Here is a 20,813-nt window from a genome sequence, read left to right as displayed (position 1 = left end):
GCAACTGGAGAAAAAAAAGAAGGGGGGGGGGGGTGCTTACAAAGATTACGGTAAGTGCCTGCTTTGACTGCAAGTTTCCAGGGAGCCGCGGTGTTGTTATTTATACCTCTGCCACACGGGCAATTTCAATGCCCATTGATTTGATGGAGGTCGAAGTCAATGAGGATCGGCCATGGCCACACGGCGGTTTTCAATGACGATTGAACTCGATCGACACTGACTCAATGAGGTTCGAATGTCAAGGAACATTGAGAGCCGCCCCGCACTCACCCTAAAGTGAAACATAAGACATAAACTTAGAAGAAATAACATACCTTCTGGGTTAAATTATTTAGACTACATTAACAGTTCATCAACTAGTTTTTTGCATGTCATAAACAAATTGACGCTGTTCAAGGGTGTCTAGCTGCTGTTCTGTGGCAGTGCGGCATGCTGCAATGTTTCGATCATCTTCGCCTTTTACCACGCTTTGCGACAACCGAGACCAAGAAAAGCCCTACGTGGGCTTCTAACGATAGCAACTACGACCGCAGCGAAGACCTCTGCCAATCTGTGGCAGCCTCGCTGGTGCAAAATGAATATGGCGATTGCACATCGTTCGTCGTTGTTCCGCCGTTGCTTGCCTGTGGGCTATGCCGTGCTGTGAGGTATTTGAATACCCTTCTTTGAATGAACTTGCATTTACTAATAGCATTTAGTCCGATATCCGCCTCGTTCTATCCTGTTTCACTTCATATTTTTACTGGGTGTTATATCCCGTGGCGCCATCTGTCGGGTGACACGCTCGTGGCGTGTGGATTTCTTGGGGGACTGTTATTTGGCAATCAGGGCAGCATCGAGTGCGTATCCCTTTAGAGCTTCGTGGAGGAAATCTCCTGGCGTTTTTTGCTTAAACTATTACAAACATATGTCATTCGTGAATGATCGCTGGCTCTATAAGTATAACATAATAATGGCAGGCTGCTCTAAAAAGAGGACTGTTCCCGCGGAGGTAGAACTCAGATCACGTGGTTAGCTACGATTTCTTTAAGAGCCCCTTCCTTGAGTCTTTCCTCTTCGCTCTAGGCATTGCGTTCAACGCCTGAGGACACTTCTACGTTGTTCCAATGGGTACTTGAACCGCCTTAATGCACATTGGTCAGTTCAGCAGCTCTCGCTGCGATTGCTTACTAGTCCCAAGGAGCAACCAAAATATGCCCCTCCCTATAGTAATGTACCCTCCGACTACATTAGCCTCGGCTCAGTCTAAGGTTTGATAAGCTACTCGACACGTAATTGGGCTCCGTCCACTCTGTACGCAAAAAACAACTCGCATAGCAAGCTGGTGCTATTGTTGTTTCATGTATCCGGTGGTATCGCCTATTACAAAACAACCCAAATTAAGCGTACCTTCCGCTTAAGCAAAAAGACCGAGTGAGAGCGCGCGTTCCGTGTGGTAAAAACGACGCAAACTTTGCCGTTCTGTATCGCGACCCTGAAAGGGACATGCACACAGTGTCGCCGTCTAATGCAAAGGAACCAAGCCAACCTGCGCTTGGTTAAATTTCTGCCCGGAATTGTTGATGACAAGGATGTTTTTACTGCCAGCCTTTCTCTTTGTCAAAATAGAACTGGAGAACCGTTCCTTTTCGTGTCGCAGGTATCAGAAATTCAGACTGAGCAGTAGTTAGACTTGACAGCTTCGAATTGCCCGCATCAACTGAAAAACGGCAGCTTATTGTGCATATACCTTTACGTGTGGGCCAGAGTGTAAATGCATACAGCATCCTTTTAAGCGAGGAATTGTGCCAGGGAATGCAGCGGCGACTTGCATTTGTTCTGAAGCGGGCCCACAAGCGCGCGCCGGCCACATGTTGTTAACGCATCGCGTAATGTACTCGTGTGTGCGTACGCTCGCAAAACATAGGGAGATATGTAGCGTCCCTCGCATGCGCATTCATTGCTCTTATCCTCGCTACATACGCAAGCTCGTCTACACCGAATTAAATGTGTCTCTAGAGTAACGGGAAGTAGCTTTGTACTACGCCACCCTAAGGCTGTCTGATGTACAGTACGGTCCCCTGTTGAACAGAACCCGAGGCCGTGTGGCTGCCGGGCTTTACAAAGCACTCCCTAGACAGCCGGCGACAAACGATCGCTAAGGTGCAATCACAGGAAGCACGGCCGGCTGCTTTTCCCGAGAACACACATGGTGCCAGCCTCTCTCGCCAGTTTCGGCAGCCGCGCTTTGCAAAGCGTTTAAGCCAAGCGATCGCACGCTCCCTTTAACATTGGACTGTACTGTACATGTCACCCAGAGAGCACGCGTAGACGACGCTAGCTGCCTGAGCGTGGAGTTGAGATTGACCTGCGCATGGGTTCTGGCTGAGCGCAAGGCACTTTTGCGTGGATGTCTCCACACTAAGTGGTTAGAACAGTTCACGCTACAAGTGCTTCGAGGGCGTGACAGCTCTCTCCATATCTGAAGTCCAGCATATATCACTGAAAGAATAATCCGCTTCGAAGGCCTTTGTAAGTACGACGCATGCGCTGTTTCTTAAATACCTATAACACTCGAAACTAATGATCACATTTCAAGCGTTAAGTGTTTAGAGCTTCGCAACATCTGCGATTGCAAGTTTTGTTTTTTATAACGCGCGCATATGGAGGTATGAATCTGCAAACAAAGAAAATGATGTGATTTGGTCTATATTAATTTTTGTTTTGATCCTTTTTGCGCTTTGTCAATCCCCTTCCTTCGCTGGAATCAAGCAAATAGACGAGTGAAATAAAATTGGGCGTACAAAATGACATCATAGCAGCTTTACGTTCATTACATATCTTCCGCACACTGCTCACGCAGAGCGCGGAGAACGTCGATCGCATTGTTCTGGCTTTACACCTGTAGAGTTGATGAGCACTAAACAAAGCAAATTTCTGTACTTTTATTGCCCATAACTCAAACGACAGTAGCTATCAGTGTGTTCTACTGGGACTTTCTGCGATGCAGCAGCACGATGAATTGACAGCTGCTGAGTCTTGCGTACCCGACATTCTAGATTATTTTTTTTTATACAAGCATCTTCCTCGATGTCCCTCATTTGAAATTATTTAAAAGTGCGCTCCTGTGCTTATGCAGTGGTTAGGGCTCTCGACTGCTGTGCCCAAGGATGCGGCACCGAATGCCGGCCGCAGCGGCCGCTTTTTGATACAGGCGAAAAGCTAGGCGCCTGTGTACTGAGCGATGTCAGTGCACGATAAAAAACCCCAGGTGGTCGAAATTTCAGTAGCCCTCCATTACGGCCTCTCTCATATCCTGAGTCGCTTTGGGACGTTAAACCCCACAAACCAAACCAAATCAAATCATTTTACGAGTGTGCTCCCACTCTCCGTATTCCAGCCGGCCTTTTTCGAAGGGTTGACGGCAATTTTTATCTTGTCATTCGCTTATTCTTTTAAACCCTGTTACTGTTTGGCTCATTATAAGAAACAAGTGCACAAGTGCTACTGTATTTAAGCAGACTTCGACTGGTGTTCATCATAAAGCCGCCATATTGGATCAACAAATCATCTCCCGCATGTCGTGAAATGGCCTTTTCATAATCTCTGCCGCCTCAAGCGCACAGTAGCCATTACTGGCGCTCTTCTTTCCTGTTCGCGGGCGCGCGCGATTCGAGAATTAGTCGATCGGCGACACCAGTGGAGCACCGATGCTCGAGCCTAACATGGTTTGCGCTATGCGAGAAGAAAGCAACACTTCATCGACAAGGCCCACAGAGATGGAGGTATTGTGAGCCCAGTGCGCGTACCTTTTACATCAAGGTCTGCAAAAAAGAAAAATGCAATGTTAGTGGAGATCCCTCGCCGCTGCTCAGAGCATCTCGCGCTGTGTACCAGGTTGTCTTAGAAGAACAGACGTTTGTTTAAATGGTTTCTTACAGTATTACATTACCGGCGTGCTGTAGAATTCTTCTCCCAGCTATACCGTGGAATCCTCGCAGCTCAATTTTCGCACATAAATAGCATTCTGTCGCTAGTATTTTTTAATATCAAACTTCTTTGGAGTACTTGCCTGATTCGATCAGAAGAAATGTGATGTTTCCATTGTATGCGGCGGCGGCGATGCCGGTGCCATCGCTGGGGCAGCGGCTCGTTTTGCCTCGCCGCCGCCGCATACAAGTGTGAAGCGCAATGGCACGACACCACTGTGAACTCTGCACAAAACCGCCTTCCTTTTTATTTCATTTTTTCAAGCCTTCAAGCTTCGAAGGCTTTACATAAGGAGGGATCGACAAGTATATATAACAATGTATCAATGGCCGTTCAAAAAACAAAGTAAATATACAAAAGTAAAAAAACGAAACAAGCAGAAACGAAGCATAAGGAAGACACACTATATAAAGAACCGTCCCAATAGATATAGCGGAAAACATGAAGTAAAACACAGGAGATGACCCGTCAGTTAAATGCAGAACATTTCACTATCTCCGAATGAAGCAATACTGTCGGACAAGGCATTCAATCGGACACTAAGCGCTACACATCTGGATGCACTAAGCATATGCATAAACATCTGAAAAAAAAAAGTTATTCACCGCTGAAGTGTAGCCAATTGTGACGGCTATCGAATGACTGTGGTTAAGGCGACAGGACATTCTTGAGAGCGATTGTACGAGAGGTCCCCTGTTTTGAGGGTGGGAGAAAAAGGAACACAGGAGGCAGAGACATAACACTTCACGACGTGCTTAAAAACTAGTGCTGTGACAAAGGTTTCGCCATAGTACTGTGACATGATAATCGTGCGGCACGGTTTTGGACAGCGCGAACATTTTGATATGAAATCACGCGGAACTTTTTGGTGTCACTTCTGTTTACAATTTCTGCTCACGCCACTCAGGAAGTAAATAAGACCTTCGCTTTAATAGACGGGCACTAAGCATGAACCCTTTTGGGAAGCCTGATGCTATACAGGAAGCAAATTAGGGGCTTCGTAATTAACGTAAACAAACTGAATACGGTTAACTAGAAATTTGTTCATCCATTACGTTATGTTAGGCTATTGTTTTACACAGAAAGCTGTAATAGTAAGCGTTCCTATTTTACTTTGTCAAAAAATGTAGCAAATCCCAGGAAAGCTGCGTCAGTTTGAGGGTTAGAATCGAGATTGTAATAAAAAAAAAAAAAACCTTTTAATGGGATGGACCTTTGTGGAATGCGTGTTGATAGGAATGAAAACATTTCATTACTCGCAAGGGAGAGAGAGAGGGGGAGAAAGAAGGAAATCTAAAATTGCTGCGAAACTTTTATAATCAATAAAATGAAAAACGAAAGGATAAAATACGGTCGAGGAAATGGCTCATGACCCTGCACGGCACGCTGGTTAATGAGATTGGGGGAGGGGAGGTAGTTAACGGGTTAATCTTTGTTACATGATCTAAGAAAGGGACGACCCTCCCTAGCTTTAAGGTGATTGCTCCAAAAGTAATAATAGATGTCCAGAAGAAACATACACAAGTATTCTTTAATACTTTGTTCTTGATGTCTTAAGAAGCTGAATTAAGTGACACATTTTCAATATTGAAAGTGATTTCGTTAGCATAAATTATACCTGAATGCATAAATGACCCAGCTGGGTGTGGCAGACGGTGGCGTATAAGTTTTGTTTGTGAAGACGAATGGGAATGCGATGTTAAACATTCGCATATTCAACATCGCTCGCCTCCTGTCAAGTGCATTGGTAAGGGGGCGATTGGCACCTGGCGACATTTGATCCTCCACAGAATTTTCTCAGGTGTTTGGTTTGACATTATGCATCTTGCATTGCTGTTTGGACTACAAGTGGGCATCCTCGGTAGTCTAGAAGTTGTTCCATGCGCTCGGGTCTAGTTACGGTGCTTGCTAAAGTTGCGCCTTTTCTCTCTCTCTCTCTCTGGAATGCTTTTATGACCTTGGAAACCGCTGTTTATTGCGACTGGCAGAACACGTGACGATGGGAATGAATATTTATTGTTCTGTAATTGAAGTTTTTAAAGAGAGCCATTTACCATGGATTGTTTGGTCGTGGGCGTGTTTGAAAATATCTGAAACAAACTTGCTTTTCGCTAATATTTATATCATAATTGCTTTTGTGTTAGAAGCGAATAGGTTTATGATACGTTTGACGGGATTCTAGGATGAAGGTGAATGTAGCCGTAGCTTTCTATATTATACATGCTCGGTCAAAATCTAAAAGCGCGGGTTTTTGGCGTCGCTTCGTGAGACGCACCAAAAGCAAGTCGCTCGTCGTGAAGATGCGCATTTCCGCAATAAGGCGTTTGCACCACAAGACTCCCGCTGCATGCATCGCGCATAATTTTGTGTGGCGATTCCAGCCGCAATCACCGCAACCAATTATGTCCCGTGCATTGTTTGCGCCTATAAGAGGTTGGAATATTACTGCACGAGCGCAAACAAATGCATGCAGACAATCTGAATACATGTAAAAGAACGAGTTTTCACCACAACAACGCGCAAAATTTGGTAAAATTGTGGGAAAATGGCGCAAAAATGCTGGCCGGGAAACTGAGAAACCGTACAGCGTTTGAAGAGTAGTGTGTACGATCTACTTACCTGTTGTGCGGAACACAGCACTGTATTAATTTAACTAACTTAGGCGATAGCTTTCGGTAAATGGGCTGAAATTCCCTTGTAGGTTTAAGGTTCATGCTGCACTACGCACACACGTGACTTCAATAGCCTAGTCGCTGCTCTTATCAAGATGTCACTTTGTTTTGAAGCCAATGAGGTCCTTGAACACTTTACACAGTTAAGGGTGATGCGTGCATGCTGTACAGTTGCTGAATGTGAAATAAAGAACGGAAGGATACAAGGAAAGAATCACCTGTCCTCACATTAACGCGCGGTATATAGACCGTTTTACCAAAACCAAGCCGGAGAGAAGGAAAATAGTCTCCAACCAGGTTTATTGCGCCGACCCATTGTTGCCAGTACCGAGTGGGCTGTGCATTCGCGCGCTTTATGCATGGCAGAGCGGCCTTGCTGCTCAGTATTTTGCCGTTTATAAGACTTAAATACATTCATTAGTGCCATTCATAGTGGTAACGTCGTTGAGACAGCAATGCGTGATAGTGGACGGCACAAATATTCAAAGAAATCGAAGGCTGATTGCCGAGAGCGTATGCGGGAAGCATTCAACGACAGTCCGAGTGCGGCTTACATGTTTTTGCTTCACCGCTTTCCGGTAGATCCTCGATTAAATCGACTATGAACGGTTTTTGCAAACCAGACAGACTTCGTACCAACGACGGACTCTCGAATGTGATACCCATTTCACTTCCCCCACCGCCGTAAACATGTACGCCGCGCCGGCCGTGCCTCCCGCAAGCCACGCGTCAACGATACGGTGTATCCCAGCGTGGTAAAATTTGTAATTTCTATAAATAATGAGACAATTGCCAAAAATGAATCTTACTTGAGGAGCGTTGATCCGTACGGTGTTGTTGAAAGAAGTGATAACTGCAATACAAGCAAGTTTCTGCTCACAGGCGGCTGCCGCTGCTACGACGTGGCTCATCGTTTGCTTTCGCGTTGGCTACTGAATCGTCGCCGAAATTAACATATATATATATATATATATATATATATATATTTTTTTTTATTACATGATACAACGGGATTATATGACAGACCATTTACTCTAGCGCTGAGCAAATCCAAAGCGCCATCCTATGTGCCTTCGACGCGAATCAATTTAAGCCTAGCGACGACGAGAGCGTCGTCGTCCGCCGCGACAGCGAGCGGGGCGCTTTGATAAGATCGGAGCATCCGCTGCTGTGTTTGGAACTTGTTTACTTGAATGGTGCAGCTGAGACCACACGTTTTTTGACGTTTAGTTCAATGCTGCAAAGACGCTACGGGGCTGCACCGTTGCCTTGCGGTCGTGCATACGAGGAAGCTGAATTAGAACACCGTCGGACAGTACTCTAGACACAGCTTGTTTTATGAGAATTGTTCTCGTAAAGCAATTTAACGCAAAAAGTAAGGTGTTGAAGCGAGCCAAGTTCACCATACGCTCTTCACACTCCAGCTCCAGCGCGCCAAGAACACCAACACTCGCCTGATTCGCGATAGCAGCGGTTAGCATTGTGATCGTGGTGCACGCTGCCCATGTATAACAAGCTTCAAATTATTTAGTGGGATACGATTAAGGCAGCGAAATATCGAATAGGCACTGTCAAAGGAAAATACAAGACATGAAATTGGTCGCAATCAGAGCGGCGATAATTGGAAAGCATCTTTTGTAGTTAATTCCGCGTTCGAAGCCTGTCGGTACGATTCATTCACTTTGCGTTTGTGTCTACCGTTACCATTAGAATTGTGAAATATAACTGAAAACAGAAACATCGTCGTAGTTAACTGTGACTCTCATCATAATGAAAGTTCGGCCTACGGAAGCGGAGTTCAGTCCTTCGCAGCGCCCATGGCCGCTACTGTTGGTGAAAATTAACAGCTTCCGCCATGCAAAACGGATGGTACGGTTTGCTGTCGCACTCAAACGAAACACAAAATAGTACCATGATGCCGGACAGCTCCCACGAGCAGCGTGGAGTAGCCTTTGTACACTGCCGCTACCACAGCACCAACGGCGCACGCACAGCCCAAGATGGCGTCGGGTGGAATGCGCGCGGACTTTTTCTATCTTGCTCATACGGGGCGCCACCATAAAATGAAAATGGCTGCGCCCAGGCATCGAAATTAAAATGGTCTATAGAACGTTATAAATGATTGACGTACGAGGCAAGCCGCAGAGGGTCATCTTCATTTAACTTCGCCCGCAAGTGCCGAAAGTTATTAATAGAGCAGCTTAAAGGGATCTGGTGCACAGAAGGCTGCGTGCTACAACTGTAGGATCGCCACGCATCTGCGTGCCGGCTGGTGGTGTCGAGAGCACGCTCTTCTGCTCCCTTAGCGACCGGCCGTGGCATAGGAAGCGCAGTCAGCGGAGAGGAGGACTTCTCGCTGCCCGCACACGTCTGCAGACATTTCGATGCGAGCACCCTGTTTCGGGAAATCTTATCAACGCAGTGAAGCACCCAGTTTTGGAGCTCGTCGTGAAGCGGCACTTCCGACTTTTGACCTCCCACCCACCCACTCGAGCTCCCTCAGGTACAGGGAAGAACGCCATCCGAGACAGCCACGAGGCGGAGCCAGTTAGTGCAACGTCTACAAAGCGCGACACACAGAGGCTGGAACATTATTAGGGACATTTGTTTGTCGCTCTTTTCGCAGGCGTTTCCACGGCGCGTCTTGCACACGCATTTTATTTGGATGCATACATGAGGCTCGCGCACTTGAAACGATTCGTTTTGGATGGAGTAACGTTCCTTTATATACGCACGCTCCCACTTCCGTGTTTAGGAGAGTGATACTTTCTCCCTTTTCCACGGCCGCAGCAAAGTAGAGAGGATTTATTTCCAATCAGCGTATTGTTAGGCTGTTTGGGCCCAAATTCAGAAGATGCTCAAGGCAAGTGATTAAGATACGCAGTTGCATTCTAATGGAATGCGCGAGTTGGTCCTTGGACATCGCGATTCGTCAGTCAGCTGAGCTCTCGATCACATAACAATGAATCGGTGTTGGCGACAAGTTATTAACGGATTTAACTGCACATCTTCAAACGTTATATATCTTCTAGAATGCTCCTTTTGTCTTAAACAGTACATCGGAGAGACAGGACAACCAATGAACATACGGCTTAATGGACATCCGGCAGACGTAGGCAAAAACCTCCCGAAAGCAGTTTCCCAGCATTTCAATCAGAAAGACCATAAGTTCGAAGAAATTAAATTATATATTCTCCAGTCAGGCTTTAAATCTGCAAGGGACAGAAAATATAGAGAGGCGTATCTAATTCATAAATTTAGAACATTGGAACCAGCAGGAATAAATATATCTAAGGGAACGTAGAATCCCTTAGGTATATTCCCTCTCAATTATAACTATTCCGAAAAACAATCTCACATAGCCTTAATTGTACAGTTTATTCACAACGCATGTACACCCTATTCCCTTCCGCAATAGCATAACCCTACACGTTCCTCTAAACACCAAAAGGGTGGCTTTTTGGGCTTGTTGGTGCGTGAACATATCGAGACTGTAGCGCAAAGCAGACAGGACACACGAGAAGAACGAACAACACGAGCGCTAACTTGCAACAATCTTTATTTCAGACATGCAGCACATTTATACGCCAAAGATAGGAAATCACTTGTGCTGACAGTATCACCGCCGGAGAAAAGAGAGTTCTTTATCGCATAAACTAATAGAAGGAGTGCTAACACAAGTCTCTCCGCAAGCATTTATCTTCTCAGCTTCAATTATCATTCGCGTGGTCATGTCAAAATTTCTTGCTAGCACAACTGTTTGTTCCAAGTACGGTTTGCAAGTTTTCGATTCACAAGAAAGAATATGATCAACAAGAGTACTACCCTTCCCATTCTTGACGTTACGTGCGTGTTCCATTAATCGCCGATTTAGGCACCGTCCTGTCTGTCCGATGTAGTGGCCACCGCATGATAAAGGTATCTTGTGCACAACACCTTCAATGCAACTGACGTAAGTCTGCAGATGACGAGTCGTGCAAGCTCGTGCTCCGTTACTGTTTGATTTGCCAATCTTGCACAAGGAAGCGAGTTTTTTTTTTTTGGAGCTGAAAATACGACAGTTGTGTTTGCCCTACGTCCAATTCTCTTTAGATTATGTGAAATTCTGTGCATATACACAACAAAGCGTTTTCTTCCCTCGGACAACGGAGGCTGTTGACACTGATTACTATTGAATTTTCTCAGAACTTTCTCGGCGACAGATACCTGGACATCGGCAGGGTACCCAGCATTAGTCAACCTTGTGGACTGCTCTTTAAAACTTTCAGTTATCTTGTGGGTACACGACTTTTTCAGAGAGTTCTGGAAACACATGCTGACGATGGCTCTTTTTACGAGTTTTGAATGTGCGGAATGATACGGCAGTACAGGTTTATTACTGCGAGGCTGGTAGGCCCAGCAAATGCGATTAGGGTGGAAGGTGAAGATGAGGTCTAAAAACCTGATAGTTTCATTTACTGGCAATTCAGTGGTTAAAACCAGTGGGTCAAAACATTCCTTCATGAAGGTCAAAATGTTAATGGCCTTTGACTCTAATGAGCCAGAGTCACTGTTAACAAGAATTAAGAAATCGTCAACAAATCTAAAGATTTGCAACACGTCCATACCATCAAGGCGACTGATAACAGTCTTGTCAAGTTTAGATAAAAACATGTTGCTTAAAACCGGCGCCAGGCATGAACCGATGCATATACCGTCCTTCTGAAGGTATGGTTTACCTTTCCAGTTAATGAACGTTGATTTCAAGTAAAATGCTAAAAGTTCAAGGAAGCTACCCACTGATACACCCGCTGTGTTTTGAAAAGCAACACACCCGAAATATTCAATGCACTCCTCAACACAGCAGAGTACCTTGTCATTTGGCAACGAGTAATACAAATCCTTTATGTCAACAGAAAATGCATTAATGTTTCCACCAGGCACGTCTCGGACAAACTCTATGATTTCGTCAGAATTCTTAACACTGAAAGGGTCGTCATTTCTTAACAGGTTTAACTTTTCTTGCAAATATAGGGAAACAGTTTTCTGCCAAGTCCCAGTTTCAGATATGATAACCCTGAACGGCTGTTCAGGTTTATGGGTTTTAACGCTGAAGAAAACGTCTAAGAAATCTTTCTTTGACTCTGCTATTGCCTTGGCAAGCTTACTGAGGTTGAACTGGTTGCACATCTTCTTAGCTTTGGCTTTTACTTTTAGTATAGCCACATCCTCACGCAAGTCAAAAACGGATGACACAGCCTCATTGGCCTTAGAAGAGTATAGGTCAAAAGAGGAAACGGCAAACCACCTTCTTCGCTCGTGTTGTTCGTTCTTCTCGCGTGTCCTGTCTGCTTTGCGCTACAGTCTCGCTATGTCCTCTAAACACATTTCCTCCTTATCACTTGTTGCTTGAATTTGTCCTGAAACATTTTTTTTATTTTTCTATTATGGTTTTTCATTTACTATTTTTTATTATTTTTATTTTCTCATGTCAGTTGCGGTTCCCTGTGCGCTCATTATCCTGTAACTTTGTATTCCCCCCCCCCCTTTGCAGAAAGTTTTCAGAATTGTCCCCCTTAGATATATGCCTTATCAGGGCCCTTCGCAAACCCTCCCTTTGTAAGGTATATCTGCACCAAACCCGCCTAAGTGGTGACTAATCATCTACTCGGTACTTTGATTTTCTTTTCTTTTTTTTTCCTGGTACTGCCGCTTTTACTTCTTTTGTAGGCCACAGGATCTCTGGTTCCAGGTTGAGATACATACTTACGATTATTATTATTTTTCACTATGCGGTTATTATCCTGTAACTATGTACTCCCCCCCTACCCCCTCCTTTTAGGAATTGTCCCCCTAGATATATGCCTTATCAGGGTCCTTTTGCATAGCCTGTCCCTTTGTAAGGTGTATCTGCACCAAACCGGCTTTAGTGGTGACTAAGCACCTAACCGGCATTGTAGTTATTCCTGGTACTGCCGCTTTTACTTCTTTTGCAGGCTGCAGAATCCCTGGTTCCATGGCTCATAAGTACATACTGAAGATTTTTTTTTTTCACTTCATGACCCACTTTCTTCTCACCCATCCTCTCCTCCCCACTCTTTCACACCCCCTTTCTCCTTCCCAGCTTTTCTTCTTCGGAAGTAAAAGCGTATTTAAACCCCTGCCAGTGATGATCGCTATGCCCAGACGAAGACAAGTCCACTTGTCAAAACGTTGGCTCATCTGCGACCTGAGGCGTACCCTATTTACCCTTGTTCAGTTCTTTTTTATACCGTGCAAACCATCTTCATTTCGTTCTACCTAAACGGTTCTTTGTCACACGAGAGTACCTACCACATCAGACTTCTGTGGTGTCATCTCCATAGCTGCTATTATTATTATTATTATTATTATTATTATTTGAAACTTTATTGCCGCCGATACAGGAGGTTCCCCTATTCCCCAACCACGTACGCAGACCCGAATAGGGGGCTGGGACTCCGCGACTAGAAGCGTGCAAGGATACATTGATTCTTCGCGGCCTCAGCCGCCAGGCGGACGACTTCTTTTTGGGTCTCAAGGGTTTCGCTTTGGAGAAGGGATTCCCAAGCTTCCGTGTCATGAATGTTGGCCACTGCCCCAGGCGAAAAGGGGCACTGCCAGATTATGTGATCTAGTGTACCTCTCTGTCCGCAGTGTTTAGAGTTTTCGTGTTGTCTGTCATCGACTTTTAAATGATGCAGCCGTACCGGGTTGGGGTAATTTCCTGCCTGTAGTCTGCGAAGACTTTTGGCCTCTTCGCTGTTTAGCTCTTTATGTGGAATGGAGAATGTTTTTCTGTTTAGTTTGTAGTGTTCACAGATCTCGTGGTAGGTGTTTAACCTCTCCTCGGGTTCTGGGTTGTCGACCTGCTGAACGTTCGTCCGGTGGTAGATATCTCGGGCGAGCGTGTGAGCGGCTTCGTTTCCAGACACCAATTCGTGGCCTGGGGTCCATTTTATTGTGATCCTCCGTGAGATCTCCCTGGATTCGAAAATTATCTTAGCCGCGGATGACACTCTTCCTTTTGTCAAGTTCCAAATGGCTGTTTTGCTGTCGCTTATAATCACTTTAGTTTTGGTGTCGACGCAGGCTAGCGCAATTGCTACCTCTTCAGGAGTACACTGACGCAGCCACCGGGAAATCGGGAGCTGCAGTCGCAGCAGTGGTGGACGGAGCCGGAGCCCCTCTAATCACGGCGTCTATGAAAACAAGAACTGCAATCATCCATAGCTGCTAGAGCAGACGGCGCGTGTCTCTACGTTCGGAAATTAGGTGATTTGGACAGTAAGTGGCATGAAAGCTCCTAATTTCATCCCGATAGGCGTTTAAATATATGTGAAACATGCATATTTGTATTCTGCGCAGTTTTATTGCCAACATAGTCCATGAAATCTCATCTTGCGTGCCACGTCCCTAAAGGAACTTCATCAGAATTGGCGGAAAGCATTACACTAAAATGTGCTACCACTAGCGGCGCACAGTAGTGGCCGCTCTCTCCCCCGACGGAGCACTTTTCTTTTTTCTACTGCGGCCTAGTTGAACGCGATGGTTGGCATGCTTTGATCTCGGCGCTCATGACCGGGCATGGATAATATAGGAGGCTATGATATAACATGTTCAACATTGTGTTAGCTAATTTCGCGGAAAAGAAATGAGAGATTTCCAGGATGATTAGTAGGTATAAGGTCAAGGAAGTTAAAAAACTCACGAGTGTTGCTTGTGGATTCTGTTACTAAGTCGACAAAATTAGAACGGAAACAAAAATCAGCGAATTTCTTTTTCTGCGCTGCTTGTTGGTAAGGTTATGCCAGTCAGTGACCGACAAACTTATATCGCAAAAAAATTAGAATGAATCTGTTTCCGTGATTAGTAACAAGTTGATTTAGGCTACAAGATTAGAAGAGCAAGTTCACTGTCGCGATTGGGACAAGCCATCTGTTATGGATGTTTGAAGCGAGAAACGGCAACATATTGATACGGGGCAGAAGGCTAGCACAGAAACCACAGCAGGTGAAGGGCAAGCGTCCACAGCACAGTAGAACAAGTGTTCAGGCAAGTCTCAACGGTTTCTTCAGCTTCGTCTTCCTTTCGCGGCACTACTGTTAATCGTCCTCTTCTTCAACATCCAGCAACGCGCAGGTCATCAATATGTTCAGCTCCTATTAGATTTTGATAACATCACAACCCAAAGGTTGGCAATAAGAACACCTCCTCCTGGGATGTTCTCGCTGTCCTTTCGAATAATTCTGAAATCTGGTTAATCGGCGAGAACTTGTGATTCGAGGACGTCATCTGTTAGCCGTTCTTCTGTCAGTGTGAGCATGTTACTGGCGGTTTATGAGACAAGATTAGAAACGTGCTTAAGGTTTGGGAGGACTCTGAGTATGCTTGTGAAGATCATCGAAAAAGAAAATATTTCGCTGACTGTCAATGCAGTTACAAGAAAGCTTACCCGCATGACGATTAATTGTATGATCTGCGGATTTAATGCGTGAGCATTAGATGCCGCAGTCGGTCCCTAAGTAGGGCTGTGTGTGTTGTCATCGCAAGCTGCGCCGCTCAGAGAGGAAGACAGCCGGCGCGCAGGGAAAGGGCTCTGACCTCGAAATAAATAAATTCAATATGGCCGCAACTGCAGCGACACTGGATTTCGATCCCCCGACGACACGAAAAGATCCGCCAGCAAAACGAATCTTTTCGTGCGGGTGCCTGTACGACAGCATTGCGTGCCTGTACGAGCACTTTTGATAGTCATAACTAGACACCAGACGTGGCCATGAATTTTATTCACTTAGAAAGTTATGGGCTTCATAGCCAGGTACATTGAACCTCAGACCTGACTGACTCATGGCAAGCGACTATGACTCATGACTAAACTATAATGAGTCACAAGACATGGCTTTGATATACCACTTGTCATTATATACACATGCAGACTACCATTCTCATCTTAACGTGATGTCATATCACAAGTTTCATTTAAATTCCATATTTTGCTTCCATGTATATCGGACACGTTTTCGCAAACATAGCCATGTAAGGCATAGCCTTAAGAAAGCGCAGATGCAAGATTTAAACGTCTTAGAGCTGCTTACAGACCAGCTATACGGAGCTTTACGGTCTGCAGGAACACGAAAAGTACTAATAATGCGGCCGCCGGCACGGTGCTACTTTTCCGAGAGCTGTACGGGTGGGCGGAGCTTCTGAGCTGCCCGAGGAACATCGAACGCCGGACTCCTGTCAGCAAGTAGTCCTGGACTGCCCGCGACTGAAAACCGAACATACCATCTCAGCCTAGTAACCAATTAGCCCTACCAAGAGTCTTTTCAAGCATTATAATAGTTTGGTCCCGCTGAATGCCCCTTAATTAAGAGGATATTGCGACAGCAGTGTACGTGAATCCATGTACTGCGCCCGGGTAGAAGTTGGTAATGCACCCTGCAGCCAAAGCTAGCCGCCGTGGGTGTGTGCCACTGAGATTGAGGAGATCATCGACATCAATAAACTTTGAAACTTTAAACCTCGCTGGCTGATCGCCTGGGAAGATAGTATACAGTGCTGCTCTGTCATGAAACTCAAAAGGGCTTAGTAATATCATTCTAGGAGCTACTAAAGAGCAGCCAGCTTACATGGTTTCGCATTTCTCCATTGCAAATCTCTGCCGTGCTCTCAACGTTTTTTTGTTGTTTTTTTCCTGAATTTCACTATGCATGAAAGCACGCAGAACTTCGAATACAGATCGTTCGTGCTGCCAAGAAGTTCACCTCTTTCGTCATACTTTCAGCGCCCAGTTCTGAAAGCGTGGCGAGCGAACCGCTGTGTGCTGAAGCAGGTAACGCTTGTTGTACATGCTTTTGCAAACGCCTTCGTCGTCTTCAGAGCGCAGCGAGCTAGGCCCTTCAAAGAGCTTCGCGAGCAGCTACGGCAAGCAGGCCCTGCCAAACTGAATTTTGCCAAACGCTTCACATCCAGGCCTGTCCCGCTTCGTTCGCGAAAAGAACCGATTGATTCTCACCTCGATTATCTATCATTAGTATCACACGTACGCTAAAAGACAAATGTGCGCGCGGCGTCACTGCTAAAGAACCACGTTGGGATGACTGATGGTTGGCTTCGTCTTTATCCCTCTCTTAGAAGCAAACGATGGAGGAAGCTTCCAAGGTAATCTCACCATGAAGCTACCTCCTGTCAGAGCGGACGTCGAGAGTACTCAGCAATTGGTCCGGCACTGAGAAATTGAATGTACTCAGTGGATAGCGGTTTTGTGCTGGCCGCTCGGTACACAGAACGTAAGAGGGAAGGACACTAGCGTGTTTCATGTATTGCTACATTCTGTGAGCGTAAGCAACAGTGGATATATTCGGGATCAATGACGTTTGCGCTATCCATTGTGCCTGAATTACTGTGGTGCGCTACCACTCAGACAGCAGTCATCGATTTTGGCGACCTTTGCCTGAAGCCAGACCTTGAAAAACTAGCCTAGAATCCAAGTGAAACGCGACATACACGCGCAGACACTTTGCAATTCGCCGAATTCGCTAGATCGGCTGTAATGTTCTTTGCTTCTCTCCAATATCGCATGTAATGCATACTACTTAGGCCCAGTGAACAATCTTTTACAGCACCGGAAACTTTTGTGGTCTTATTTCTCGCAAATGAAGCTTATGCGCAGTGGGGAAGTTGCACAAATAGTCCTCCTGAATGCTGTCAGCCATTAGAAAGGGTTAGCTCTTCGTTTAAAAAGTATAAACATAATTATTTCGCGAATGAACTCGAAGGAGCTGTGCCCAATGCGGTTAGTTCGTGCAACGTTTTTAGGGTCAACGCTTAAATCTACGCGAGTATTGAACAGGAAGAGAGCTGTTCGTTCTTTGACGTTTAGTGTCACCTGCAATATTGTAGAAAACGAGGTTGTTCCGTCGCGAGTGATGTTCCGCATCACCTAAGCGGGCTTCTGTTTCTCTTTGTAACTTTTGCCGCTTCTACGACGTTGCCGCGGATAGTATCCACGTCTGTGAGTAACAGATTTGGAGGCACTCTTTTCATCAAAATCTGATGTAGACCTTGCTGGCGTTGTGAACGAAAGCGAACGATCGCGGGGATATGCCTCCGACAGGCGGTAGTGTACCAGTGGCATGGCCTGTCGCTGACTGGTGGGTGGGTTGCGTCACGAGACCAGAAGTCAAGTTCACAGGAGCTGCTTGCTCTTGTGAGGTGGGATGGCGAGATGTGAATAGAACCCATGGAGGACCCTTGGTTGCCGAAGCAGACGCGCCTGCGCCCCCAGGCACGTTAGAACGACTTCGTTAAATTTGTATTTATTATGAACTCGTATGCTGTGTGGTCTTTCACATAGTAATATGGTAACATACGGCTGTATGCTAATAAGTATACGCGGGACAATAGGGGCAAAAATTAGAGGATTGAGTATTAAGCGAATAGTAAAATTCATGCATAATACGCGGAAGAGCAGCCTCCAGGCGCCATAAGCGCTATCGTGTCGTGCCCTTAAAACGAGACATAAGTGTCCCCCAAGCGTTACTAGACCTTGGTAATAAGCTTCCAGGTAAGTCACTCCATATACTGCTGAGTTGATAAATTGCATGTTCGGTAATATTCAGTTGATTTTAAGGCACTAGTCTTCATAGGACAGATATAACCAACCGGCAGACATGTTTAGTTGCCCGAGCACACTGTCGGGGCCTACTGAAGGCAAGAGCGCCACGCTGCGGCAATAGCAAACCAAAAAGAAAAAGATACGAATCGTGGCACAAATGCGGCGCAATTTAGGGGTCTACGGTAGGGAAATCGCTCGGATATCATCACTGACTCGTGAAAAGCTTCGCTAGCAGCGCCGATATTTGCTCCCACGGGGTGTTTCGGGCATTTGAAAGTCGGCACTTTCGCTTCTACTCGACGACAGTCTGACACGCAAATATACTGAGCAAAGGGTTGCGCTCTGGGAAGGAGAGGAAGAGATCGAGCGGTGGTGGAATTGCAATTTTGAACGACTGCGCGGCTGCTATCAGCTTCTCCGCGTCGACACGGACGACACTGCATTTGTGCAACTGTCAATTTGAGCACTAGTTAGAAGTGGCTCTGATGTCAGCAATGAATGCCAGCAGCAGCTTTTCCTTTCCGTGTCTTTTGCTTTGTCATTTTATGTATGTCACTTCTTGCATCTTCTACCGGGCCACACTGGGTGAAGCTAAGCCCCCAGATTCGCTGCCTACGGTGGTTATGCAGAATGACAAAGTGTTTCGCAGGGCCTGCAGCGGCCGCGCCCTGACGTAACACTTGCTGGAAACTGTTTTGCGCTTGGCGCATTTTGCATGGGCATGGGAACGAACCTTCGCGCATGACAGGTACTCAGCTTTCACCGTATTTCGGGAACTCATACCTTCGCGCTGAAGTTTTTCAACAGGCATCGTAGTCTGAAGGCTCGAGGCAATCATCATGTACTGCCATAGAGAAGAGCGAATGTTCCGCTTCCTCCACGTTGGATTTTCACTTATATATTGAGAGATGAAAACTTTGGTGACTGTTGAAAAATATAGAAAAAAGTGTACGCTAATGACGTGGGTTTCAAGGGTCTTGGGCACTAGGGTTAAGGCGCTGCACTGCTGAACGGAATGATGCGAAATCGAATTCAGGCCGCAGCAGCCGCTTTCTTTTCGTTACAAGCGAAACGCAAGGCGCCCGACGCACTGTGCGATGTAATGTAGTTATTTCAACATCTAGTAACCACTCGGTCACTGAGGACTTGGCTTAGGGGGTTGGTTTGGTTCTGGTTCATAATGTTTAACCTCCCATAGCGACTCGGGCCATAAAGGACGCCTTAGGGGAAGGCTCCGGGAATTTCGACAACCTGGGGTTCTTTAACGTGCATGGACATGCATAGCAGCACACGGGTAGCTTTGAGTTTCTCATCCACCAAAATGCGGCCACGGCGGTCGGGATTAGATTACGGAACCTTTCGTAGAGCAGTCGAGCGCCCTAAGTGCTGAGCCACCGCGGCAGGTCTAGTGGGTTGCAAATGTGTGCATCTCTACCTGTATCTTACTTTCACTGCACAATGCTAGAGCACTGCAGAATTTTCTTCTGGTTTAAAATGTGTCTTAATCATCCTGCTCTTGCACACACACCTAGCATTTTCGACAATTTCGCGAAGAGGTTTTGCACGGTATTGTTTCGCATATTGTATAACTACACCATAACAATCAATACAGCCCTTTGAGGGCTTGCAGTTTTTTCACTATTCATTTTAAAAAACGCATCCAACTGGCTTTCTATGGTAATTACTCGGTAAGAGCGCATGGCAAACGTCAGGAGCAAACTTTTGCTGCTTGTCGAAAGCTTAGATCATTCCTACCCATGTACTCTTAAAAGTACCGTACAATGTCGCACAGTTACCTCACAATTATTTAAAAACATGCATCATTGGCCATACATGGCCGCTTTATTTATTCTTTGGGAGGGAGGGGTGGCAGGGCAAACGTCGGGCGCAAAATTTTGCTGTTTGTCGAACGCTTTGATCATTTCTACCAATGTACTCTTAAAGGTACCGTACAGTGTCGCACAGTTAGCTCACAATTATTTAAAAACAGTTCAGTCAGTTGTATGAGCGCTCAAGTCGATGCAGTGCCCGCCTGCCAGACGACAAGACAGCGCTCCTCTCTCCGGCTCCGCTACGAAATTTCTTTTCTTTGAGCTGTTGCTATCTCCCACTTTAACCTTAACCTTTGCAGTTCGTCCAGAGAAGGACTAACGTTTTTGGCACCGTGGTTGGACTCCCGAAGCGGCCAATGTTTATTGGGTGTCTAAGGGATGTGAGGAGGGGAATATTATATGATGTAACGAGCTTCATTCGTAATCTGCGCACCGGGCGATCACCGACGGAAAGGCTCGCAGAGCTCAGCGCCTGTCTATCCTCAGAAACTGGCAGATGGCGCTCTAGCCAACGGAGAGCCACCAGCAGCCAGTGAGAAGCAAAGCAAGACACTGCGGCGGAGAGGGAGAGAGAGAGGGTGAGAGAGAGAGAGAGAGCGAGAGAGAGTACTTTTATTTGTCCAACAGAGTGACTGTCCCGCACTTCGAGGGTTTGACTCCGAAATTGGGACAGTTGCCTTAGTTGTAGGCCGGTAGTTCTTGAACCCCGGCTGCATCTTCGGC

General features: G+C 46.0%; 1 protein-coding gene across 1 annotated transcript in view; it reads right to left on the bottom strand.

Annotated features, from left to right (window-relative positions):
- The window catches only part of LOC146182608 (uncharacterized), a 91,366-nt gene extending 79,470 nt beyond the window's left edge, over positions 1 to 11,896 (bottom strand). Inside the window, exon 1 of the mRNA XM_084609567.1 lies at positions 10,789 to 11,896. Coding sequence (XP_084465693.1) covers positions 10,789 to 11,810 — 1,022 coding nt within the window. The 5' untranslated portion in view covers positions 11,811 to 11,896. The remainder of the gene's footprint in view (positions 1 to 10,788) is intronic.
- Between the last annotated feature and the right edge of the window lie 8,917 nt (positions 11,897 to 20,813).

The sequence above is a fragment of the Amblyomma maculatum genome, chromosome 7, assembly GCF_055883805.1.
Source record: "Amblyomma maculatum isolate TAMU_Amacu chromosome 7, ASM5588380v1, whole genome shotgun sequence".
NCBI classification, from domain to species: domain Eukaryota; kingdom Metazoa; phylum Arthropoda; class Arachnida; order Ixodida; family Ixodidae; genus Amblyomma; species Amblyomma maculatum.
This window is presented reverse-complemented; position numbering and strand designations above follow the sequence as displayed.